The sequence below is a fragment of the Fusarium falciforme genome, chromosome 11, assembly GCF_026873545.1.
Source record: "Fusarium falciforme chromosome 11, complete sequence".
NCBI classification, from domain to species: domain Eukaryota; kingdom Fungi; phylum Ascomycota; class Sordariomycetes; order Hypocreales; family Nectriaceae; genus Fusarium; species Fusarium falciforme.
The window spans coordinates 839,776-864,592 of record NC_070554.1 but is presented as its reverse complement, the minus strand read 5'-3'; the positions used below and the strand labels follow the sequence as shown (position 1 = coordinate 864,592).

Below are 24,817 nucleotides of genomic sequence, written 5' to 3'. Positions count from 1 at the left end.
TAGATCTACATATTTCTCAATTGTTCAGGGCAACTATCCTTCGGGTTTATTCCTCCATAAATCTACCGTTTGTCTCTTTGGTAGGTAGAGTTAGGGCACGGCATCTGCAACCCACCTCGACCGCGTGCTGCCTGTTTTGTTTATCCTATTAAGAAAGAGTGGAAATATTCTAAGCTACTACTCGCAATAAGCATGTTCATATTGTATGGATGGTGATGCTGACCCTCATCTCCCTCGTTCAGACCATCACAGACAGAGCCCAACGGCTCCCAGTTACCCTCACTTGAATCCCAAATGCGATGTAGATCAGGAGTTATGGCCGGGTTGGTGCAGTCCTCCAACTCATGATCAATAATTGCAATCCATCTGCATCTCTCGTAAAGACGGACGCGCCGAAGCGTTGATGCTTTCTATACGCGACCTGCGTCCAAAGCCGTGAGAGTGCAACTCTGACACGTCCCAATATGTCAAAATGCAAAGGGCTCCACGTCTTCTGATACATGGCCGGAGTGAATTGGTCTCGAACATGGAGAGGCTGAGCCTGCAGAAGACGGTCGAGCCCTACCCCACTACGAGGTCATAAGCATCTCAGCGCCAAGATCGACGCATGGGTGTTATGCTGACGGGCCGTCCCAGGGCAGATGAGAGACTGCGGGTATGGAAGTAACATGGCTTTAGATGTAACCGTATCCCGATGAAGCTTACTTCTCGCAGCTAGCCATCGAAGTTACGATACTGTCGCGACCTAAAAATAACCGTTGGGCTGAGGTGCGTGCCCTTCTAGACTCTGGTGATCCGGGGCATCGTATCCGCCCTTGATGTCGGCCCATGTAACCAACCATCCATCTGCAGGTCGATATGGGGCCACCCAACCAACGGCAGCTCGTGTCCAGAAACAGCCCTGCATCATGATCAGGTCCTTGTGAGACGTTGAAGTTATGGGCAACGTTGCTTCTTCATGGGAACGAGTGAGGCTGCGATCATCATGAGAACTCGGGACGACATACAGAAGAGCAGGACCCTGTTGATGGTGAGAAATGAGTATAAAGGCATCCGATGCGAACCTTCAATCAACAATTCCTCATCACTCCAACACATCAGCTCAACACACAACAACAGCACTACAACACCCTCACAACAACACACTCTTCACAAACCAACCCCCAATACCAACACCAACAACCTTCAACATGCAGTTCTCCACCATCATCGCCACCATCGCCGCCCTCTCCATGGGTGTCTCTGCCTCTCCTTACAAGCCAGTTCCGGAGCCGGACGACACCATCTACCTCAAGGGTGCCATCTTCAGCGACCACAAGTGCACGAAGAGCACCAAGCTTGCCGACTGGAAGCTCCAGAAGGTCGAGGCCAACCGCTGCGAAAAGTACGAGGAGCACGAGAACATTGGTGATGAGTTCTGGACTGTTCGCTCCGTCACCATCGATGAACTGAAGCCCGGCTGCGTCCGTAAGTCTCACTTACCATAATCTTTAATATTTGTGCTAATCTGATACAGTCCGTGTTTACGACGATGCCGGCTGCCACTTTGGTGGCAAGAAGATCCAGCCCAAGACTTGTATGGGCGACGACAAGTACTACCGCACCTACTACCTTGCTTGCAACGAACTTGCCTAAGAATTTTGAGATTCACCTTTTGGCCTGATGAACATACAAAGCATGGGATAACTAGATGATTGGTTATAGACTTGTAGATACGCATGAGACACGATCCTTACTTCCCTAGATAGATAGACGTACATAATATTATCAAACATTCATTTTCTACACTTTACGTCGAGTCAGATTACCACGCCGAGCCTAGATTTCTACTACTTGGGTCAGATCATCCACTTAGCTACACAGCCCAGGACGGATTCAGAAACCCCCGGCGGTATGCCTTGTGGGCAGCCCAACACCATATTCCCCACCTAGGCTGTCTCAACAGGCTTCCATCACGCATCCGCCTTATGGTCTTTTACTATTCTCGCAACTGAAGAATTCGTGCTACTTTTGTCGCTAACTCTAGTAGGCATTCTCGCACAGGCAGGTAATGTCAAGTTTGCCTTTGATTGGCTGGAAGAGGCCTCCAGCATGCGCGCGGCTAAATGCCAAGACGAGCTGAATGTCTCCGACTGCAAACAATATCCCGCTCCTCAAACAGGCAAACATTTTACATCTCTAGAAAGGAAACAAATCGCAACGGGATCATGTCTGGACATGAAGAACTTTCTAACATAGTAGACCTAGGTGGTCTTGATCTTGAAGACCTGCCATCGCCACCTGTCATAGAACCCGTCGACGAGCAATCAACAGCAGATGACACAAATTCCGGCACCGCGCCAATAAACGAGGAGGCGACAGATTTCCCCAGAGATTCCCCCGAGTCGGACAAAGGGCCCACCTCGTACTATACAGGGGGGAGCTTCTACCTAAAGAGGTGCGAATGCATACTTCTACAAGACAACGACTCCGGCTCAGGTGCGAATCAACCGACCATCTTGAGGCCGGAGAGCATATTTCTGGCCATCGACGATGACAAGATCCTGGAGATTGATAGATTGCCGTCGTTGGTGGATCAACCCGATGAGATCCGTCAACTGGCCAGCGACATTATCAAGGGAACAATGCCCTTGAGTGAGGAACGGGCTGTCCGTTTGGGTTATCTCAGTGATCAGTGTCTCGACCTTTCTGGGCTACGGAAGAGATGCGACGACGCCATTGAGAAAGCTTTCAAGGCTGCAGATGCCGCAGTATGGATAGAAGAAGGGGACTCCTCTGCAGATGTTGCCGAGATGGATGAGAACGCCGTCAATGTCGGTGATCAGGGGGCAAAGTCCCATGAAACAACTGCATCATCGCAAGACCACACTCAGGAATCGAATGAAGCACCCGATGAGCCGGAACAGGGTTCGTACTGCTGCTATATTGCACTCACCATGGCCGCGCGTGTACTCAAGGCCCCAAGTACGCAGAAAATGCTCGAGGCTATTCGTGAAGGCGCCGACCTCGATGATCTCATCTTGAACATTGAGTGCGTCAGACCGCCGACGGAGAGCGAGCCATGGGAGCCCGACATGCCAGATAAGCAGGGATACGGTCACATCTATGCTTTGCTTGGGTGCCTCATGGCCACTGCCTATGTCAGGCAGTGTTTCGCGGTTGAGACCATCTACCTCGATAGGGCCATAAGCAACCTGGACGTGGCTATTCTTAAGATACCTGAGAGCCCTTTCAAAGAGTTCCGGGAATATCTCCAAAGAGTCCGCAAAGAAGTCAGCCAGATTCAGGTCCTCTTTCATCGCATCGAGTTGTTGGATGACGCATGGAAGAACGGAGTCTTTTGCGCCATCTGTCTGGACTTCAAACCCATCGTTGGCTTCCACGAGACCGAGTATCCGTCACACAAGATGAACTTTAGCAAACTGTGTCGGAATGCTTCACTCCGATGCAGAATCTGCACGCTGCTGAGGGATGCCACGGCCTCATTGTACCCACTTCTCGACACCTCCTGGGAAGACATTGCAGAGATCAGCTATGAGAACCGCTCTGTTGGAAGGCGCTGGTATGATGGCGAGGTTGACGATTTTGCCGAGTTGATATGGGGATTCGATGGAGCTCTTCAGATTCACCTCCATTGTCATTATATGGGTTGCGAAGAGTCTTCGATCTGCAGCTTTGAGCTTTACCATTTGCCTGGTAATTATACTTTGACCACCGAAACCGAACAGAGAATGCAGGTGCTGACACATTTGAAGAAACTACATATCCCTGGGACATTATCGGTACTGGCACTCATGTTTGTGCTGAAGCCAACTCACCCGAAAGTTGGGACATGGTTCACGGCTGGATTCAACAATGCGTCCATAACCACGACGAGTGTCTACGTGGAAGCGAAGACCGGCCGTTTCCCACACGTATCTTGGATGTCGGTTCCAAAGGCATAGGCCCCCGCCTTTGCGTACCCAGCTCGGATGAGCGCGGTAAATATGCCGCTCTGAGTCATTGCTGGGGCGATGTGATGCCCCTCAAGACCACGCAGAGCACCCTTGACGAGTTTTGTCGAGGAATCGATCTGTCCAAATTTCCGCAAACTTTCAAAGATGCCATAGTTGCCTGTCAGAAGCTTCAAATCAGGTATCTCTGGATCGACTCCCTTTGCATTGTCCAGGATGACGAGAACGACTGGGCCGTCCAGTCATCCAAGATGAGCGACGTCTACCAGAACGCGTACATCACCATAGCCGCTGCCGCCGCCCGTAACAGCACTGAGGGATGTTTCCAATCGCGTCCTTTTAGCGTGAGAAAATCCTTTGCGACAGTTGCAGAAGTTCAGGACAAGGTTGAGCAAGTCGAGGTATTTGCACGGCCGTGGCAGTCTAACCGGCACTGGACCACAAACATCGGAGACGGCCCCCGGGATCGGGCTCAGAACCCCCTTGAGACACGCGCTTGGACCCTTCAGGAACACATTCTATCCGGGAGAATCCTTCGTTTCACCTCCCACGAGCTGGTCTGGCACTGTCGTGAGGTCCATCTCTGCGAGTGTCGCCCGGGATCTGCCCTTCGTAAGGAGGCCCTCAGACTCATCAACTTGGACAGAATGACAGGCGATAAAGACCCCCCATTCGGACTGCGGTCCAGCGATCCTCGCATCGTCTGGTCCGAAGTTGTCACTCCTTTCACCCGCCGCGCCATCACCCACGAGTCAGATCGGCTTCCCGCCATCTCAGGCGTCGCCGCTACGCTCGCCGGCCCCATGGGTATGGAGTACATCGGCGGGATGTGGAAGGACATGCTAGGTAGTGCTGTGTGCTGGCATGTCGATGAACCTGGGACCTCTAGGCGCGAGACATATTACGCACCAACTTGGTCATGGGCTTCCATCGTGGGACCTATAGAGGCTGTCTGGAATGCAGGCACCAACGAACTCCCACAGACTGAAGTGATTGATGTGCAGTACACTTTGGCCACGCCAAACCCTTATGGGAGACTATCTGCAGCAAAGTTGACTATTACGGGCCTCTTGCTAGACGTCTGCATAAAATCGCCGGATGGTTTACCGGCAAAGGAGAAGAGTCGCAACATTTCCTTTCAGCTGCAATTCCTCAACAAGTCAGTCACTGAAACAGATATGAGGTTAGAGATGATTTGTCTTGCTTTCCCGGATATCGTCACGACGTCGGGCGATGCCCCAGAGTTGCGGTTCGGAGAGCCTATCCGGCTCCTACTTTTAGCCTGCAAGCTCTATGGGCAAGGGTTCGACAGCATGCCAGGACTCCTACTAACGGAGGCTTCCAACGTTCAGAATGACACGGGTGGACTGGTATATCGCAGAGTAGGTATGGGCGAGGTCAAGCTTCGAAGAAGTGAGAGAGATCAAGGCGAGTTCAGGGGGAAGTTTGAGGAAGGCCTTGGCTTGGTATTTGCCAATCACTTGGCTGCTCAAGGCTGCTTATCTACTATCACAATTGTGTAGTAGTTCTTCAAACACTTGTGTTTTTCTTTCTAATTAGATAGTCATGGCCAAGCGAACAAGACCTATGCGTGAGATGACAGCTTCGCAACCGATTAATGCAAATTCCCTGCCCCGTAACGGTCCCAGATAATCTCGCTCTCCATTAATTCACCTGCCCCAACTCTGAGATATGCTCCACGTAGATTCTCATCCTAAGAGGCTTTGACAATCAAGACGTAGCAGTTCAAGTTGAAAGGGCCAATGGAGCCGCCTCGTTTGGCCTTGCCGATAACAACTCACCGCATGTCTTGGGCTTGCCATTTGGGGCTGGGGGTATCAAAGGTTATCCTCTTAAGCAACTCAAGGTTGTCTTTGTTCGAGTCGAGCTCTCTGACTCTTGAAAGCCCTAGGATAGGAAGGAAGATCAACACTCCTTGGTCCAGTCGACCTTGTCGAATTCGGCCTGAACATAGGAGATGACCCCATTGCACGCCATCCACGACCACATCGGCAGGTTCCGCGCAAGGGGGAGCTTGATGGGCTTCGGAGAGCTGGTATAGTCATCTCTTTTCCAGAGCAGGGTTCGCTCCAAGAATGACTGGAACATCCCGTAGCCTCCACGCCTGTTAAAGGCAAACGTCAGTCTTTCTTCCAGGCCTGAAATGGCAATGGGACGATCTGGGAGCTGCGAAAAAGTCTCGTTTCAAGTATTGATGGTACAATGTTTGTATCAGCACAACTCTGCCATCTTTGTATCGAGAAAGGACAGAAGTCAAAGAGTCCGAGTCCCCAAGCAGCGATGATCTCCCACTGGACGTCATATCAGTCTCTGGGCTACCATCAAGATGAAAGCGACCACCTTGTCATCCCTGATTTTAGCTTGACCGAGTTTAAGAGCTTCTGGTCGAGAAGTATCCCTGGATACTCGGGTACCTACAAACTTTCCGATCTTGACTTCGATGATAAGATAACCCAGAAATACGACATATGGTCTCTGGGTTGCGTGTTCTTGGAACTCGCCTCGTGGCTCCTCCTCGACGGCGATGCGCCGACCACCTTCAGTGATAAACGTCTGATGCCCGAATCTCAATTTCAAGGGGTCCTCGCAGACGACAGATTTTTCTATCTTGAGACGACGGACGAAAGTACCTCACCGCCCAAGGTGAAACTCTCTGTTCTTGAGGTATGTAACGCCTGGGGAGTGATATCGAGTTGTGGACACGTCTTGAACATAGCAGCTAATTAACTGTAGTGGATTCAATCTCTTCACGCTCTCAATACGTGCCCGGGGTCTATACACGATTTCTTAGACATAATTCAGAAGAAGATGCTGCAACCAAAAGCCGCCGATCGAAGCGACTCCAGGATTTTACGGAGGGAACTTGGGGACATATACCATCGTTGCGTGGACTATGGCGTGTACACGACGAAAGGCGAGGCATTAATAGTCCCGAAAGATTTTGCGGTACGTATCATGCTCCTTTTCCTAGAGTATTCTCTACCAGATCAGATCAGGTGCTAACGACAGTGTACAGGCTCCAACACATCAGGAGTCATCACAAAGCGAGGAGCAGCCGGATCTATATCCAAAAGTGACTGTAGAGATGCAACGATCGTCTTCGGTGGGCAGACGCCTGGGGCTTGAGACCAAGCCCGGCGATGCCGGCGAAGGGGCGCAGGCTGTGGAATCAGGATTCGAAGAATAAACCCTGTTGGCCGAGCCAACGCATACAACCCTTCAAACAGTTCAACAGCTAGAAGCTATCATCAATGCGAATATTACCACACGCAGCAAACAGCCAGGCGCGCCAGAGCCAGACATCACCGACTTTCCACCTAGCGACCCTCAAAGGTTACAAAGGTGCTCAATGCCCCATTTGCGACAAATTCGCTCCGAGATAGGAATCACGATTTGGAGAGATGGAAGATGAGATCACTGCTTGATCCATGAAGCCCAGGAAGACACACGAGCTAGCAAGCCAGCGTGTAGAGTGAGGGATGTAATATTATCACCATCATGTTATTTTTTTCTTTACCAAAATTATGTGAAAAAGTTGCATGAAAGGGAATAGCTGTTGTCTGTTGGACAATTAGATTACTGTAGGTGTCTTCGGCTCAACTCGCTCGCTTCACTCTTAGGTAGGTAGCCAATGAGACTGAAGCGCATTCGCACCATGTTACGTGCAGCACGGAGATGCAACGGTAACATGACGGGAATGTTGGTTAATACTATGGCCTTTTTTCCATGTCTAGGGAGAGGGTCCGCAGTCTTGGCCAAGATGGATGGATGCACGACCAGAGACAAAGCGCGGGGTTGCGTAATGACAGAACTGCTCATCGTCATTGGATGCAAGACCTGGTTAGAATTGACGTTGTGCGACCTATCTTGCCGGTAACCGAAGAGTTTAAAACTGTTTTCGGCTATTCCGGTTAACCGGCAGAGACATTACGAAGACCAATGTCGAATGTCTTGGCTCCTGGGCGTGGAATGACTGACAAACTGGCACACATGTCAGATGTTGCTGATGAGCGATTCCATCTGGGGGAGGCCAAGGCCCAATGCCGCTCTTGGCAGTGCCGAGGCCAATCAGCTCCGCCTCCTTTTTCCAGAAGAGAAGAACCTGGGAGAGAGTTCGCGGTCCAGCCCTGGCTGGCCTTTCTTGACCCAGAATTATGCGGACCACAGGGGGGCGGGCCATCCATCTCATCTCCAGGGCTCGTGGGTGATGGTGGTTGGTTTGATGGACAGATGCGGCATACGGTGCGAGGCTCGCTTGCAAATAATTAGGCAGCTGAAAAAGATGACCGAATTGAACAAGACAGCTTCCATTATCTTCGACTCCTACGAAAGTTGGACGTTGGTGGACTACAGCCCGCGGACTGCCGAAATGAGACAGAGATGCACACTGTGTCCTCATCAGCAATCAGACCATGTCATACAGTGTTGATACACAGTACGAATGAACCCTGTTCCAGTCGGTCGGGGCTCTTCGAACGCATGGAGCCTAGCGCATAAGCAGGGGCGAGTAGCATTGGCAAATGCTTGATTACAGTGGGTGACGTGCTAAAAAAAAAATGGAAAGAAAAAAGCTTGACCAAGGAAGGTAGTCCCCGACACCGACACCGACGCTATAAGACTTGCCGCCCCCCTTGGAGTCTGGTCTCAGATGAAAAGCCCCCTTCCCACTCACTGCCGAGACATCACCACCATCTGTTGTTGTCCAACCTCGATGTGAGGGCGCAATCGCTCACTATGCGCTTCCCTCACCCGAAGCGCGTAGTCCTCTACGCGGCAATCACTACTTTCGTCGTCCTGATCCTCGGCACCCTCCACCTCGAATCCGACTACTTCTTCCCCTCGGGGCCCAAAGGCTACGATGCCATCCGCAGCCGCACAAACGACTACCGTCTCCTGACGAGTACACGAAACAACCTCGGCTTCTACAACACCATCAATGTCAAGTCGACAGGCCACAAGATTATGAACCCGACCCTGCTCGAGCTGCCCAAGGGGAGCAAGCACGACTTCCTCGTCATCGCCCGCGCGCCCCACGTTGATAAGGAGATCAAGGGGAAGAAATACAGACTGGCGCGACAGGTCGCTACCTTTGTCAGCCTGACCTACGATAACTTTGGTCGGCCCGAGCTGACGGCGAACGACGACTGGTCCAAGATGCTTGTCGAGGACTTTGCTGGTCCTGAGCACCACTGCATGAGGGAACCCAGCATGGACAAGTACATCGGTCCTGAGGACATGAAGCTGTTCTGGACCAAGCATGGTGCTCCCATGCTCATCTTCACGCACCAGGTCGACGACCCCATTCTTTGCGAGGGCATGTACATCATCGACGCCCGCGCTGCCGTCCCCGAGCTCATCAGACAGATGGGCAAGCACGCAAAGAAGCTGCCGCCCATCAAGTTCACCGAACCCGTCCTGCTTCGTCGGCAACCCCCCGAGGGCCAAGAATCGGATCCCCGATACCAGCGCGAAAAGAACTGGGCCCCCATCTACTCTCCTTTCAGCAAGGATGAGGACGAGATGATGTTCATGGTGGAACCCAGCCAGCTTTTCCGCTTCAACGCGACCAATCAACCCGTCCAAGACGTTGAGGCCGAGCGCGATTCCGCTGTCCAGGAGCCCTTCCCTCCGGGTAACGAGAAGAAGACATGGCACAGCATGGAGAACACGTGCATCCACGATGTGATGCTCAGCGATCGACGGGTGCATCAATCGACACCGATGCTCAGCCTCACGCTGTGCAGGCGAGGCGAGTGCGAACCACACGAACACAATACAGTCATGATTGGCATGGTGCAGATGCGCTACGACCCGCCCGAGTTTACGAATACGTGGTATGATCACCGTATCATTGTCTACTCGGCGGTGGCGCCCTACACGATGCTGAGCGTGAGCAAGAAGCTCACATACCACGGCGAGACTAATAGCAAGTACATTTGGACGGGCAGCATGGTGTACCACGGGAACCAGCCCGAGCAGAGGAGTCACGGATTTTTGGACGACGAGGTCTGGCTGAGCTTTGGCATCGGCGACTCGGCGCCCGGGTGGCTAGACGTGCCAGCAAAGGAGTTGGTGTCGGATCATTATTTTTGCCAGGGGGCAACGGATGCATATCGGGAGTGTATTAGACAATATCTTTGACGAATTTCTAAAGTAACATAATAGATTGGTTTTTGCGCAAGCTGCCAATGGTGCTGATTAGCTCGCACGCAATAATTAGTTCTTTACGAGAATGTGGCCTCTGTCCCCCTGAAGCCCCTGTTCTGCGAATCTGCCCATGGTGATAAACCCCGCGGCTGAGGAAAGCGACGAGGCGCAATTGACTCGTAGACGAATCTGGCAAATTAAGGAGTAACCATCTGAAAGGGTCTCTCCCCTCTCCTTGGCTCCCTCGTAAAGCAAGCAAGCAGGCGAGCAGACCCCGGCGGGGCTGTGCTATGCCAAGCTTTGAGGCTTGGCAGGGGGCACATCCATCATCAGCCAAGGATCGACCGCGTCGCACTCGCACCAAGCACTGTGTCAAAGACAGACGCGCTAGAATGAGAGGCCGTGATTGGCTGCGATAACGTTCTACATCAATCCTCCAGTCTCGGCTGCACTTCTCCCCACGTGTTGGCCTGTGATTTGCGTTGCCAAGTCGAGAATTGACTCAGGCAATCATCGGCTATGAGACAGGCAGACATGGTCAATGGAGACGTAAATCCTCCGACGGGGTCAATGGATCTGCTTGAGCCTCAGGTCTGACCGTGCATCTTTTCCAGGGTTCTACAACACAGGGCTGAACAAACCCACACTATCATGTATGCCCAGCCTGCTGTGCGACCAACAAACAAACCAACAAACGATGCACCCGTGCTCAAGACATGTCAGCTCAATTGCCGGCATCAAACTGATCTTGGCAGATGGGATTGTAGTTGTTGGCCCCCTTGTTGGCGGGGGACGTGTTTGCTGTAGACGAACGAATCAGCTGTACAGGGAGAGATGGGCCTGTATATTTACTGATGACTTAAAACTTTTATTCTGTCAAAAAGAGCCTGTTTTAATAGTTTGGATTGCGGTTTTCTGCACACTGCTGCAAGAAACACACACCCTTGCAATAGCGCCATCAGCTCTGAATGCATGCGACGGTGATGTTGCACAATGAGTTGGGCACCTTGACTTTTATTTTACCGTCCAAGCCTTTTCTATAGATATCAATTAGTACAAAGATTACTCAGATGCATGTTCTATCCACCTGGTCTGTCACATTGCAGTGTGCTCCTAGGGTAGTTGGTTGGCCAGACGCATGTTTGTGCGCTTTGATGCCACCAGTTTACCAAGCGTCTCATTGGTACGGGTTGACGGGAACTAACTCGACCCGACGCCCTAGGCTCAAAACATGGGCAAGTTTATATTGACGATATTCCAATTATTAGATCGGGAGTTCGCCAATTCTAGGAACTCAACTTTTTCACTGAGCCACCAAGTAGGTTTCCGTCCATACTTGGCACTCAATCTCTGTGTGACCCTCTAAACTCAGAAAGATATACTGAGACTGCAATACGAACCCTCCATCTGTTCTATCAGTGTCATCTCAGGATATACTCCCCTCCAGCTCCCAGGAACCACCAGCTTCCCCAGATATCTCCTCATCACGATGAACTACGCATCCATGTTGCATCAGCTCACATCTGAAAGCGGGGAGCTACAGGGTATTCTCTCAAACCTGATGATTCTCCGCATCCCGCGCGAGAAGAGGAAACAACACCAGCCCGTGATTGGGGGGGTCTTCTGCCACTTCATGCATTGTGGCACTTGTTGGTCGTCAACAATGCAGTCCTGATTGGCTTGCTCTTAGGTTCCCGCTGGGGGCCCAGCATACTTAATGCTCGCAGATCCCGTCTTCACAAGTCGCGCTTGCGTCGCCCGTCTCTTTTGCAAGCTTGGCGATAAGAAAGCTGACAATGTGCGGACCAGAAGAAGAGAATATGACCAACCCGGGGCCAGCTATGGTCGCTGATGACGAGGTTTGGACTCTGTGATTGCAAGATGGCACTGGCTGATCTGTGCAGGTTGATACTGACGGCGATTCATCGTATGAGACGGTAAGGCTTTGTGCAATGCACAAAAAAGGACGCAAAAAGCTGATTTTCAACCCCACTCGTTGTAGGACACAGCATCGTCGACACAGAGTCTGTCGGCTTCCATTCTCGACTACCGCCGTGAGAATGGCAGAACCTATCACCGATACAAGGACGGAAGTGAGTTCTTTACTGGGTCTGGTGAAAACATTGTGCTGACTACGCTGTCAGAGTATGCCATGCCCAATGACGACATTGAGAATGAACGACTAGGTAAATTGTCTCTGAACCTTTGGAGGTGATGGTTGCTCAGTGTTGTAGATCTGCAGCATCACTTGTTCCTCTACACGCTGGAGAACAAGCTTGGTCTAGCTCCACCAAACGACGCCGACGCCAAAGTCAAGCGTGTGCTGGATTTGGGCACCGGCACTGGCATTTGGGCCCTAGACTATGCCGATGAGCATCCTGAGGCGGAGGTAATGAATGTGACTGATACCAGCCTGAACTTGCGCTGACAAACATGCAGGTCATTGGGATCGACCTGTCGCCTACGCAGCCGGAATTGTAAGGCTCCTTTTTCTCTGGGTGATCAAGCTGACAACTTTAGTGTGCCCCCGAATGTTCAATTCATCGTGGACGACATTGACGAGGAATGGAGCTACTCCAAGCCCTTTGACTATATTCACAGCAGAATGATGAATATCAGTGTCGGCAATTGGAAAGATTATCTGCGCCAGATTTATGAGTAAGCGATGGCACTTCCTGTATTATTCTGCCTTGAGGTTAATTTCACCAGCAACCTCGAGCCTGGGGGTTTTGTAGAGATTCAAGAAGTCGACATCGCTATGAAGTCTGACGATGATACCCTAACCCCCAAGAACCAGCTCGCCATCTGGAACAAGCTCCTCAACTCCGCATCCGAGAAGATGGGCCGAGCGATGGTCACCCACAAGCACATCAAGGACCTCATGATTGAAGTTGGCTTCATCGACATTGTCGACACGTATTTCAAGTGGCCGTCCAACCCTTGGCCGAAGGATAAGAAGCACAAGCTTCTGGGTCAGTGGAATAATATCAACACGGGGTATGCACTTGAAGGTGCCGCTATGGCGCCGCTGACAAGGATTCATGGGTGGAGTCGGGAAGAGGTTACTGTCCTCGTCGCTGGTGCGAGGGCGGAGCTGAACAACCCGGCTATTCATGCCTATTGGCCAATGTAAGATGTCTCGTTCTGGGTTGAATTGTTTGTTACTAACGGTGATAGTGTTTCTATCTATGCACAGAGACCGAGTGAGACGAGTGAATGAGGGGTTGGTTGGTGATGAGTATATGATAGAACATGAACATATCATAGACAATTGACAGATATGCGTGTTGATATCATTCGAACTACTGGGCCGGAGCGTAGACACCCGGAGTTCCTCTGTCGCACTGGCATGTCACCTAGGTTCACTCGAGATCACCATGGACATGTCAAAGAAGAGCCATTCATACTGAGGACCGAACGTCAAATAACTATTGAAGGCACTAGTCGACATCCAAATGCAGTCACTTTTCCAAGGCATCGTGTAGACTTTGAGGCAGCAACACGCATGTTTAAGCTGTGTTGTAGTACATCTCGATCTGCTTGATCTTGAAAACCGCCTCCTGGACAGGAGGACCAACGCTCCAGCCCTTGTCGCCGCTGGACCAGTTGTTGAAAATCCAAGCGCCAGGCTCAGTGGGCACGTCCTGGGTAGTCTGCCAAATCCTTTTACCATCGATGTAGAACTGAACCAAGCCGGCCGTCCAGTCAACGCGGTATTCGTGCTCAGTCGAGGTAGGGCTCCTGGGAGGAGTGACGGCCTTGTAGGTGCTCTTGCCATCGCCGTTTTCGTCCTGGTTGGTGAACCAGACATAGCGAGTGCCGGCGTTGGACTGCGACTCGGGATCGGAGAGCCACTCGATGTCTATCTCTTGAGTGTCGCTCTGGTAGAAGAACATGCCTGGGGCTATGTCAGTAATGTTACCCTACTGATGGAAGAGCACAGACTTACCATTGCAAACACCAGCAGGTTCGCTAAAAATGGCAGTAGTTCGCACGCTGGCGTACTTGATGTTCTGGACGTCGGTGATGACCTCGGCGCACTTGTACGGCATCCTGGTCTGACTGCCAGGAACGTGGAGCTCAAGGTAGTTGTTCCGGATCTTGACGTTGGCAGGGAGGAAGCTGTGGCTGTCCCCAGCCGGGTAGTTGCTCGCGGTGAGCCCCTTGGGGAGCTTGTTGCCGGGGAAAGTAAAGACCTTCTTGTTGGTGAACTGGGCCCTGCGGCTGACGACATATTTGCCATTCTTGAAAGGAGGCTCCGGAGAGCGGTTCTGGGTACTTCCCTGAGGCGAGGCCACAGTCAAGCCCAAGGCTAAGAAGGCTACTGACAAGTATGAAGTGAAATGCATGGTGGATGTCGTTGAAGTGTGCTTGTCCAAGAATCATCCACAAGACACACTTACCTATATAAATATTCGCTCACTATAGCCATGCTCAGTGCAATTGAGTTTCGAAACTGGAGCGGGCCGACATCTAGAATTGTGACAGGAATGTCATGGTCAGGGGAAAGACGGTGGCGCCAGTCCAGATGCAGGCGTCAATGCATTCCACGACATCTCCAGTCCACAGACCGGGGAAGGCTATATTGTTTGCACATGCCAGACAAAGCATTACAATTAAGCGTAAGCCTTCGAGGTGGACCGAGCCATTTCGGCTCAGGCACATCGATCGTGGCTGGAAGTGGGAGTACGATTTGTGGAGGGGTTCATGTTGTTGGGATCTTAGGATGAAGCCGTGGGCTGTCAACTCCTAATGATTTGCTTATTCTGTCACAATAGATCAATAAAAATATTAAAATTAATAGGGCTGCCCGGAATTTATCCTTAGTCGCAAGGAAATAGGCGCCAGTGTCGACAATACCACTGCGCTTGTTCGTACGTGAATCATCACCATATTGTTGTGAGTTTTTTTACCTTTCCACCCCTGCACGATTTTATCAACACGGACATCTGCTGCTGACCCCGGCCCGACTTCAAGGAGTGAGGTGGATATTTGTCCTGCATTGATAAGACCAAAGGTGGCAAAGTGCATGATGGCTGCTGTCATGACATGGCTTCAACACCCAAGGCTACGGTGTTTTGCGGGATTGGACCTTGACGCTGTCATTGTACTTATTTTTAATGTGCTTGATATTGTCATTTACAAGGACAAAGGGGGGTTAGAGTTGTCGTTGAAAACAAAAGACTCGCAATGAATGAGAGTGTGCGGACAAGAGCGAGCTGGGCGGTCAGGATGCCTTGAGCGCGGCATAGGCGAAGCTGCAAGGCCGTAGACGATATATGCAAGTAGATTAAAGGGTGGAAACGATACTTTACTTTCTATCTCTAGTCTCATTTGCCAAATAAAGCGGTGCCGATGTTGTATCACCCACTATTCCGCGTCTACCATTCATTCCGTCCCTTGTTCCTTGAGAGGTTTATCCTTGGATGTCTCTCGACGGAAACGATTGTCCCTGACAATAATGCACTTTGCTAGAACAAAGAGCGCCTTTGATATCTTTAAATTGCATTTGACATGCAATAATCTATTAGGAGCAGCTTGTCAGTTGCGTTTTGGCTGGCTGTTCAGTCGAAGATGGCACAGCTCTTCCACCTCAAGCAATAAAACGGGGTCAAGCATGCTCTTTAACTTCCCTTCGAAGCAAAATCCTCTTCATATTATGCCTTTGTTCGCCTCGTACCGTCGAGATAAACTCCCAGGTATGCAAACTTCTATGCTACACCGCTTCATCCGTATCCTCAGTATGTGCAGTTCCCAGATCCGGGAACCAACACCACGCATTCAGCCTTTTTAACAGTGAACTACCAGGTTAAATTTATTTCTATCCCAGGGTCCTATGGCAGCAAGCGCCTGGCCCGTGGAGGCTTGGATACTGGATGCCTCAGCTTAGCTAAGTCGCGATGTGCCACCTTCTTTCAACTGAGGATAAGGACACGCTGCAGACTTTTTCACCTGGGAATATCAGCAAACCTCACTCAACTCTTTGAATACTCAACCTCGCCACGACTATGGCTTCAGAAAACAGTCGTTTGCCTCACAGATGTGAGCACTGCTAGCATATTCTCCTCGATAAGCCCGTCAAGAAGGAAGCCTACGGTCAATCCGACGTGACGCTTCCCCATACTCGAGGCAAGGTGTATCAAGCTGTGCAAGCAGGCTGCCCGCTATTCTCTCGCTATCTAAAATTTCCATTCTTTGACGCTTCAGTGGCACAGTCACTTGATCCAAATTCATGGCAACCATGGTTTAATCAGCCCCAGTTCCTACAGTTCGAGGGTTGGCAGCGCCGATCCGCGTTGATGCTCGCCAAGAGCATGCTGAACCCTTATGATCAGCCATTTGAGATATCTTATAATACAGAAGGTGAGTTTAGTCTGCGGTGTCTAATTTGGGTGAGCGAGGTTGATATTATGAGGATTGTGGCCCCGCCAGGTATGCTTCACCTCTAATGGCAGCATGCAGCTAGACATAGACTGACTGTCCTTCAGAGGATCCGGCTGCTCAAGACATTGTGTCCAGACCAATCGAAGAGCAGGTAAAAACTGAAGAGACTTTTCAGTTTCTGCGGTCCCAGATCCAGGAATGCTACGAAACTCATCGTCACCAAGGAACGTGCCCTCCACCAAAAGCCGGGTTTGCACCTCGACGGGTTATCCGCATCGATGGGTCTACAGATCCACCATGTCTTCGACTTTATGCCCCAGAAGCGGGCGAAGAAGTTCGATGGTGTGCTCTCATTTACTGTTGGGGTAGGCAGAACCAGAGTGTCATGACTACCGTCGCGACCCTTCAGGAGAGGCTCGATGGTATCGACTTTGGAAGCCTTCCAAAGACATTGCCCAGATGGGCAAAGTCTACAGTCAAGCATACATCACACTATCCGCGTCAAGCGCCGCGAGTGTTACAGAAGGGTTTCTTCAAAACCGCTCTATACCCCAGCCCTTGTACCCGATCGCTCTTCGATACGTTAATGAATCTGGGGTTGAGGGGACCATCATTGTGACTTCAGAGCCAATCCCTGAAGGTATGCCTGATCCGATCAATTCGAGGGCATGGAATTTTTAGGAGCGCGTCTTATCGCCTAGGCTTGTGGACCTTTCCTCCACTTAAGTCCGTTGGAGATGTAACTCGGTTGAGAGATGCGGCTCTGGGTGTCCGCCTAGAACGACCTGGAAGGTACACTTTGAGACTAGCTGGATCGTTGGCGGCACAAGCAGCTCTTCGAGAACCTTAACGGACATTCAACAACAATGGAACCATCTTGTCACAGCTTATTCCCAACGAGATTTGACATATCCTGCAGCAGACAAACTTATCGCCTTCTCAACTATCCCCAAGACCCTTAGCAGACCCGGCAGGTACTTGGCCGGACTGTGGGAAACAGATTTGCCATGCAATCTCCTGTGGAAAGTCACTCATCTTTGGTTCCCATCGTCTGGAACCGTCGACAAGCGAAAAGCCAAACTCGAAACCTATCGTGCGCCTTCATGGTCATGGGCCTCGGCTGATGGAGAGGTTGAATGTAAGCTTGGTGTTGACTCGTCAATACCTGAACCTGCTTGCGAAGTTCCGGGTGTGCATGTCGACTTGGCCAACGAAAATGCGCCGTTTGGTGCCGTGGTTTCTGGATACATCATCATCAAGGGCGATACGAGACGCGCCATGTTCTATCCTTTGACGAGTGAGCTGTTCTTCTACGAACCTGGGACGGAAAAGGGAGAGGAAGAACTTCAGACAGCTAGATATGAAGGGTTTGCCGATTGCAAACCAGATGAGGATATGGCAGCTGCCGAGAATCCATCGGTCAATGTGTGTTGTCTACATATACGGGACTTTGGAGGTCGCGGAGAGGGCCTGCTTCTTGTCGAGGATGTTGAGGACGATTTGTTTCAGCGTATTGGTCACTTCTACTGGAATCTGGAAGACTTGGGGGATTCATTTGAGCATGCGGAAAAGGCAGAAGTCAAGATCGTATAATAGGTAGTCAGTTCGTCATGAGATTGGGATTCTTTGAAACAAACTCCTTCAGTGGCCCTGTAGCCTAGAAAGTGCCTCAGAGCATCAAAGCAAGTCAGAAACTCGGCAACTCTGTTCAGTAGACTGCCTTCAAGAGTAGGTAATCGCCTTGTGCAATCGCTGCAGGAAACATGCATTCAGGCCGAATGAGGTTCAAGATCGACAGGACAAACAACGCTCCAATGGCATAGACAACTTGAATGATCTCTCCGCTACATCAACATTGCTCCTCATCGTCCTCTTTCATCATAATCATCAGACAAATTAGGCATGTTGCCAAACAAATCGCCGTACAGAGTATGAACCACGCACTTGAGAAGAGAGAGGAACTATCGTAAGCATGGAGATAACGAACAAGCAACGGGTGAAGAATAGGATGGAGATAATATGGTTTCCAACAGGAGAAGCGGAAACGCGCGTTAGTTCTTAGCCAAAGCCTCTTCAACTGGCTTCTCTGGCTTCTGGCCATACATGCTAAAACTGTTGTTCCGTGGGTCAGCATAATCATGACAGCAGAGAGAGTAGGTATCACTTACACGCAGCCAGTCGCCTGTGTCTTTGGATCCATCAGAACTTTACGCATCTCGACGCCAAAGAGCTGCATCTCCTCAGGGCTCCAGCCGAGGATCTCACACAGGGGCATCTTTACGAAGCCGTCAAGTGCCTGGCTGAAGGAAAGGCCGACGAAGCTTCCAAGCTCCTTCTTCTTCTTATCCTTGGGCCACCTGCCGACCGGGATCTTGTGAGCCTGGTAAGTGATGCGGGAGAAGCCTGCGGCCTGGGCCATCTTCTCCTGCTTGCGATCGGTAAAGTCGAATGTTCGGCCCATCTTTTGGCCGACTTCGTTAAAGACTTGAGCCCATCGGCTGAAGATGCTGCAGACTTGGGGTCAGTGCATGAAAAACAGTTAGGTAGTAAGGATGGGACATACTGCTTATCATCAACAATGACATCCGGGTTCTGAGACAGCATCTGGAGATCAGGCTCAATGTGTTGAAACCAGCCTCCGGGCTTGAGAGCCTTGTATACCTGGCCGTAGAGCTTGTCCCAGTCCTCGATCGATCCCTGCAGATAACGGATGTGGATAAAGTCAAAGGTTTCTGGTTCAAAGGTCCATTCCAGTTGGGCGTCGTCGATCTGGAATTCCAGGTTGGGTGGCACGAAAGATGGTTGTGTTGGGGTGATGTCGGTGGCGATGACTTTGGCTGAGGGAAATTCGTCGGCCATGTTGCTGTGGAGAGTTAGTGGGTGAATGTCTCGATCTTCAGAAATTCTCACATGGCCCAAATTCCGGTTCCGGTTCCAACATCGAGGATATTCTATCAGGATCAGTGTAGATCCTCTCATTCAAGGTGCCACAGACTGACCTGGGGGTTGTCTCCGATAGGCGCGAGGTACAGCTTGTTGTCCAACATCAAAGTTAACCAATGGTGTCTGTAGGTTTTTAGTTAGATCCAAGAGCGCAGCTCATAGGCCGCGAAGAAGCCATACATAATGTCGAGGGCTTCGAGCTGCTCCTCATCGTTGGGTGCCCTCAGCATCGTTAGCAGAAGCCAACCAGTTGTTGAAAGTCATTTACCAATGCTTGCCATATTTAGGGTTAGCATAAGTTCTACCCTGAAAGTACTGATTCTCAAAGATGCTGGAAGTAATAGACGCGGTCGAATCGATATCGCTATTTACAGTCAGTGTCGGGACCAGCCAACATGGTCAGAGAGAGAAATACCTGTCTGCCGTCACGTCGCTCTCATAGCCGACGTTTGGATCCTGATGGATTATTTAGTGGGCGAAACGGGATATGGGAGGTTCAGTCCCAGGCGCAGCGACTTACAGCTTCAATCTGGGACGACATGATGAACTCTGAAGTCTAAAAGAGTGAAAGCACTTCCAAAATCGAAGGTGAGGGGAGGATTCCAAACCAACAACTGGCGCTAACCGCGTCACATGTGCGGGGTTTGTCTTGTTGTGGTCGTGGTCTTGGCCCTGGGCAATGGCCTGGAGTGAGTGGATGGCCCAGACCCTGGCTGCAGCTAGGATACGGGAGGATGCCGCCGAGCCAGTGGGCTGGGTAGGGGTCCAGGCGGGGCGTAGAATTCAAGTCCGGGAGGGCTTGTTGGGTGAGAATTGCGGCTGTATTTCGCGGTTTGGTGTGACCAACAGACAAATAGAGCCAACACAGCACTCGCCCTCCTTGATAATGAACTCTCAGTAGCTCATTCTATCGACAGCGGCAAACCATGAGCTCGAGTCCATCTGTCGAGATGTTGTTCCCCCTTTCCTACTCGTTCTAGCCAGTCGGAGATGACAACGCTAATACGGACTAGCGATCACCACGACACTTGGACGGCCGCGCCATTGGCTCGAGTGACCTGCTAAGGCGTGTCTGGACCACTAACAGATGCTGGGAGGTGTGGATTAGGCCACGGCCAAGGTCAAAGACCAGCCCTGATGCATTCCAATGCATCTGGCAACAGTGGGTGCATTTCATGCCCCGTGGATCTGAGGGATTCTCCTTCCTGAAGAGACTTTCTTGAACAATAGAGGAACGACGTAGATGACAACTAATAGGGTTGAGAGATGCTCAAGAAAATTCTTGACCTTTGATGGCCGAAATAGCGTAGAGTCTGCGGGAGTGGCCCCTTGAGCTTATCCTGGTGAGCGATGTGCATGAGTACGGCGGGGCATAAAGGCAGATATGGCAAAACGGTAGCCATGGACGGAACGGAGAATGGTAACGGAGAGTGATAACGGAGGATACTGGAGGGGAACAGAAACGGAAAACTAACAAAAACAGCCAATCGACTAGAAACGGTTGCCTCCCTCTCCGTGCGAAAACGAGCACCCCGTTAGCGACCTGGTGATCAATCTCTGTGAACCGGTCGCGATGGCCTCCTCGCATCACACTCTTCACCCAACAATGGAGATTCTTCGTACATCAACTCCCTCAGAGGATTTCTCATCTCATTAATTGAGCGATTACTTGTGTTTTATCTACAGTCGCAGCAAGTCGTCCCAGTACTCCCAGTTAAAGTTGTTATCATCAATCAGCCCCAGACCACCCAGATCCCCGACGTCAGGCGCTGAAGGTGCTTGCATACTTTGCTCAAGTTCATCATGTCTCTTGCTCCAGAGCAGTTGAATGAAGGATGGTGGAACTCCTTGGTCCAGTGCCACTTCCTTTCTATATACCTCCCAAGCCTGAAGGGTCAAGTCACCAAGCGCCCTGAAAAGAGCATTCTCGGTGTCGCTCACTACCTCTGGATGTTCGGTGTAAAGGTCCCCAACCAACTTCCATGCTTTCATCACCTGATCACCTGTGCATCGACATCGTAGCTCGCTAAGAATATAGATGTAGGCGTCCATCTGAGACCAGTGAGTCAAGTGCGTAAACAGATGCGATGAGAATTTGCTGCAAATGCCATAGCTGGACAGCTCCAGCAACGTAACGGCTGAGTCGAAGAGCAAATCGCTCTCTTTCTTAGCCAAATACACATCCTTGCCACCCATGGCTCGGCCCCGTGGATGGTGAAGTTTGAACCGCAGGCGAGCAATGGCAAGCCGGGCCATGGCATCAGTTACGCCGTGTAGAGGTATTCGTTTATCCAAATGGCGCAAGAACTTTTCTTGATAAATGCCTTCGAGCTCGTTTATTGCCTCGTCTTGCGACTCCATCGATATCTTGCCTTTAATTGGTCCGTGGCTGATGTTCTCAAAAAACTTGGCCGCCTTGGGCGAGGATCGAAGCCAGTGAGTGACTTGATACTTCATCAACACGCACAACATTTCAGTCGGCCCCTTGTGTTCAGTTGGAGGCTCCGTCATGTTGGGGTGTAGATCAGCGTCGTTGATGTTCAGTGGAGGACGGACGTCGCCGCATTCTGATGTTGGCAGCTTGATCCCTGGGATCGAGACAGCGCGCACTCTTGCATCGAGGCCACGCAACTGCCACCAGAGCCGAATTCGCATCTCCCTCTCGAAAAAGGGGATTTTAGGATCTGCATTCTCACGATGCAGACCCATCTTCTGGCCTAACCGAATGGCGGTTGCGGTTAGAGTCGAACACAGTTCGGATTCTGGGTCTGCGAGGAGGAATAGAACAAGGGCTTGGAGGACCTCAAACTCTCTTGATGTCAGGAACTCGGCCTCCATGAGAGCCTGAACAGTTGCAGTTCGGTAACGTGTCAGCAAAGTGTCCCTACTTGCGCCAATGGAGGCTTGACAGTCATTTGAGGACATTGATGTGACAGCATTAGTGTACATGGCAAACAAGATAGCTACCAAGGGCTTGGGAATATGAGCAAGGTCCCAGCTTGCATCCATGATACGCTGCTGCAGAGTTGGCACATGTATAATCTTGGTGAGAGGGTTGACAGTCTCGACAAAGATCTGCCAGAAACGATAGATGTGTCTAGGCTCTGGATGTAACTCGTGAAGCTTGGGGTGCGTATCAGGCAGCATCAGCTGGAGTGAGGGTGTGGGATGAAGGAATGGGTCGTCTTTATGACGCAGATTTTGGACAGAAGGATATTTGAGCTTGTTTGCGGAAATGTTAGTATGAGGCGGTTCAAGAGTCAGGAGTACTATGTCATACCTCTGGGCTCAGATTTGACCATAGACATCTAGAAACCGAGTCAGTGTACTACTTAAGCAATCTTATGGAATACTAGCTCACAGTTCTTCTTGGGGAGCGTCTTGTGCGGGCGAGCCACCAATTTTCATGCCCCCTTCTAGGCCACAAGGAACCCAGATATTAGCATGCTGAGTAAAGTCGACGTTGTGCTTCCGCATCAGATCCTCGTACTGAGCCAATCGGGCCAGCAGATCTTGGTCGGCAGCCCTCTTCCGAGGGCGAGGTGGAGCTGGGGTCTCGTATGAGCACTGCGTCTGCGCCTTGAGACAGTTGGAACAGGGGTCTTTTTTGTCGCATTTGACTTTGCGGCGAGCGCAGAGGGAACAGGCGTTCTTGTGAAGGCCTGGGGTAGCTGGTGGTGTGGGTGACATGATGTCCGAGGGTTGAGGTTTTGCAGAGCTAACATTCGAGTTTTTGCTAAAATTCGGGCTATTGTCAGTCTCTAGAACTCTCTTCTCAGATACAGTGAAGCTCGCATGATCTCATGTCTTCGGCCAAGAGAGAGCGGAGAGCTCGAGGGCTTCGGACCTCTCGGCATCGAATCTGGTCTAGCGTACTTTGTCTCGGCCCCCGAAGGTCCCGAACACGTGCTGATGTCTCAGAGTCGGGCTCCGTGGCTTGTTGACCAGGCGAGGCGTCGGGCTGAAGGCACTAATCTCAAGATGAAGTGTGCTTACTGAAGCTAGACTGAACCATCTGTCCTCTTTCTGACGTCTCTGCTTCTCCCAGTGAACCTTTGATATCGCATTGAGCCTCTGGGTCGTCGGCTCGCCCCTAGTACAATCTCGACAACATGGCAAGCTCCCCCAGTGATTTGGACTCGGCTCGAAGCCAGTTTAATGAACCTCCACCTACTTTAACTACTATTTATTACACGATTTTTACATACTTGCTCTACTATATCAATCGAGCTGGTCAACGTGTTACATCGATGAAGGCCAGATTGGCCTCCAAGCCGAACGATCCGCCCAACTCTACCAAATCCTATCCATGCCGTCCAAAGCTTCCTATCAGGTAAAGGATCTGCAAATATGCGGCACATAAACTCTGAAGCTCATGCCGTCCAGGGTGTTCATGCCAAAGTCCTACCATGGCAGTTCTGGCCAGAATCTTCCGACACTATTCACAGTTCACGGAGGCGGCTTCGTCATGGGCAACCCTCAAAATGACGATGCCTGGAATCGCTATTTCTCCGATACTTACTCTGTCTTGGTCATTGCCTTGGACTACCCCAAGGCCCCTAGTGCTCGCTTTCCAACAGCCATATACGACCTGGAGCAGCTTATCCTAGCAGCACTGTCTGACTCGTCGCTCCCAATCGATAAAGATCGAGTTGCCATCGCAGGCTTCTCAGCTGGTGGTAACCTTGCACTCTCCGTATCCACTCTCCCCAGCATGTGCGGCAGTGGAGATGGCATTCGTCGCATCAAGGCCATCATCTCATTGTATGCGCCCGTGGATATGTCTATCGATCGCAATTACAAGACTCAGACGCGGAGATACAAACCTTCGCTAGGAGGTTTTCGTGCTCGACCTACAGATTGGCTGCTGCGCCTCTCTCCAATCTTTGACTGGGCTTATATCCCACATGGTCAAGATCTACAGGATCCCCTCCTGAGCCCCATCTACGCTTCGAAGGATGCCTTGCCTCCATATGTCTTCATGATTGCTTGTGAGCTCGACATGCTCGTGGGTGACTCACACAGGATGATTTGTGGCTTAGCTGGTCGTCCTGTTGGTGAGGTGAGAGTGGGCAAGGATGAACCAGCTCCTGTTGGGGAGCTCATTCTTGATGACGAAAATTACTGCTTCGAGGATTCAAGGGAGAATGGAAGCTACAAGTGGCTGCTTGTTCCGGATCAGGTCCACAGCTTTGATCACCACAAACAGATGGAGTCGGTGCACAGGGACAAAGTTCATGCCTTGGATGCTGAACCTAAAGCCAAGCACAGCCAGAAGCTCATTGCGGAATGGTTATTCCCTGGGCCGTTTAAGCAGGCTGCGTGAATCTCGTCAAGGCCCGTGCACTGATGTTAGTCATTGGATTCCT

General features: G+C 51.0%; 10 protein-coding genes across 10 annotated transcripts; 7 read left to right on the top strand and 3 right to left on the bottom strand.

Moving 5' to 3' along the window:
• Positions 1–1,190: 1,190 nt before the first annotated feature.
• On the top strand, positions 1,191–1,635 carry NCS54_01318300 (Hypothetical protein; the record flags this gene model as incomplete). Its single annotated transcript, XM_053158389.1, has 2 exons — positions 1,191–1,467; positions 1,517–1,635. The coding sequence occupies 2 exons, from the start codon at positions 1,191–1,193 to the stop codon at positions 1,633–1,635; spliced, it is 396 nt and encodes a 131-aa protein (XP_053014364.1).
• A 572-nt stretch (positions 1,636–2,207) lies between these two features.
• On the top strand, positions 2,208–5,476 carry NCS54_01318200 (HET domain-containing protein; the record flags this gene model as incomplete). Its single annotated transcript, XM_053158388.1, has 2 exons — positions 2,208–3,696; positions 3,756–5,476. 2 exons carry the CDS (start codon positions 2,208–2,210, stop codon positions 5,474–5,476), a joined length of 3,210 nt encoding a protein of 1,069 aa, XP_053014363.1.
• A 778-nt stretch (positions 5,477–6,254) lies between these two features.
• On the top strand, positions 6,255–7,161 carry NCS54_01318100 (Protein kinase domain-containing protein; the record flags this gene model as incomplete). Its single annotated transcript, XM_053158387.1, has 3 exons — positions 6,255–6,638; positions 6,708–6,920; positions 6,991–7,161. 3 exons carry the CDS (start codon positions 6,255–6,257, stop codon positions 7,159–7,161), a joined length of 768 nt encoding a protein of 255 aa, XP_053014362.1.
• Positions 7,162–8,642: 1,481 nt separating this feature from the next.
• On the top strand, positions 8,643–10,115 carry NCS54_01318000 (Hypothetical protein; the record flags this gene model as incomplete). Its single annotated transcript, XM_053158386.1, has 1 exon — positions 8,643–10,115. Exon 1 carries the CDS (start codon positions 8,709–8,711, stop codon positions 10,113–10,115), a length of 1,407 nt encoding a protein of 468 aa, XP_053014361.1. The 5' UTR covers positions 8,643–8,708.
• Positions 10,116–11,896: 1,781 nt separating this feature from the next.
• On the top strand, positions 11,897–13,341 carry NCS54_01317900 (Hypothetical protein; the record flags this gene model as incomplete). Its single annotated transcript, XM_053158385.1, has 9 exons — positions 11,897–11,980; positions 12,026–12,058; positions 12,124–12,214; positions 12,266–12,307; positions 12,356–12,510; positions 12,561–12,598; positions 12,642–12,779; positions 12,831–13,250; positions 13,299–13,341. The coding sequence occupies exons 1-9, from the start codon at positions 11,918–11,920 to the stop codon at positions 13,339–13,341; spliced, it is 1,023 nt and encodes a 340-aa protein (XP_053014360.1). The 5' UTR covers positions 11,897–11,917.
• Positions 13,342–13,630: 289 nt separating this feature from the next.
• NCS54_01317800 (GH16 domain-containing protein) lies at positions 13,631–14,470 on the bottom strand (the record flags this gene model as incomplete). Its single annotated transcript, XM_053158384.1, has 2 exons — positions 13,631–14,019; positions 14,071–14,470. The coding sequence occupies 2 exons, from the start codon at positions 14,468–14,470 to the stop codon at positions 13,631–13,633; spliced, it is 789 nt and encodes a 262-aa protein (XP_053014359.1).
• A 1,950-nt stretch (positions 14,471–16,420) lies between these two features.
• On the top strand, positions 16,421–18,098 carry NCS54_01317700 (HET domain-containing protein; the record flags this gene model as incomplete). Its single annotated transcript, XM_053158383.1, has 4 exons — positions 16,421–16,484; positions 16,610–16,656; positions 16,875–17,145; positions 17,425–18,098. 4 exons carry the CDS (start codon positions 16,421–16,423, stop codon positions 18,096–18,098), a joined length of 1,056 nt encoding a protein of 351 aa, XP_053014358.1.
• Positions 18,099–18,556: 458 nt separating this feature from the next.
• On the bottom strand, positions 18,557–19,989 carry NCS54_01317600 (Hypothetical protein; the record flags this gene model as incomplete). The annotated part of the gene is made up of 9 exons (XM_053158382.1): positions 18,557–18,617; positions 18,674–19,012; positions 19,069–19,368; positions 19,416–19,456; positions 19,505–19,571; positions 19,629–19,670; positions 19,717–19,812; positions 19,864–19,904; positions 19,969–19,989. The coding sequence occupies 9 exons, from the start codon at positions 19,987–19,989 to the stop codon at positions 18,557–18,559; spliced, it is 1,008 nt and encodes a 335-aa protein (XP_053014357.1).
• A 1,139-nt stretch (positions 19,990–21,128) lies between these two features.
• On the bottom strand, positions 21,129–23,138 carry NCS54_01317500 (Zn(2)-C6 fungal-type domain-containing protein; the record flags this gene model as incomplete). Its single annotated transcript, XM_053158381.1, has 3 exons — positions 21,129–22,670; positions 22,729–22,756; positions 22,810–23,138. 3 exons carry the CDS (start codon positions 23,136–23,138, stop codon positions 21,129–21,131), a joined length of 1,899 nt encoding a protein of 632 aa, XP_053014356.1.
• A 422-nt stretch (positions 23,139–23,560) lies between these two features.
• Positions 23,561–24,774, top strand: NCS54_01317400 (Abhydrolase-3 domain-containing protein; the record flags this gene model as incomplete). The annotated part of the gene is made up of 2 exons (XM_053158380.1): positions 23,561–23,781; positions 23,835–24,774. 2 exons carry the CDS (start codon positions 23,561–23,563, stop codon positions 24,772–24,774), a joined length of 1,161 nt encoding a protein of 386 aa, XP_053014355.1.
• Between the last annotated feature and the right edge of the window lie 43 nt (positions 24,775–24,817).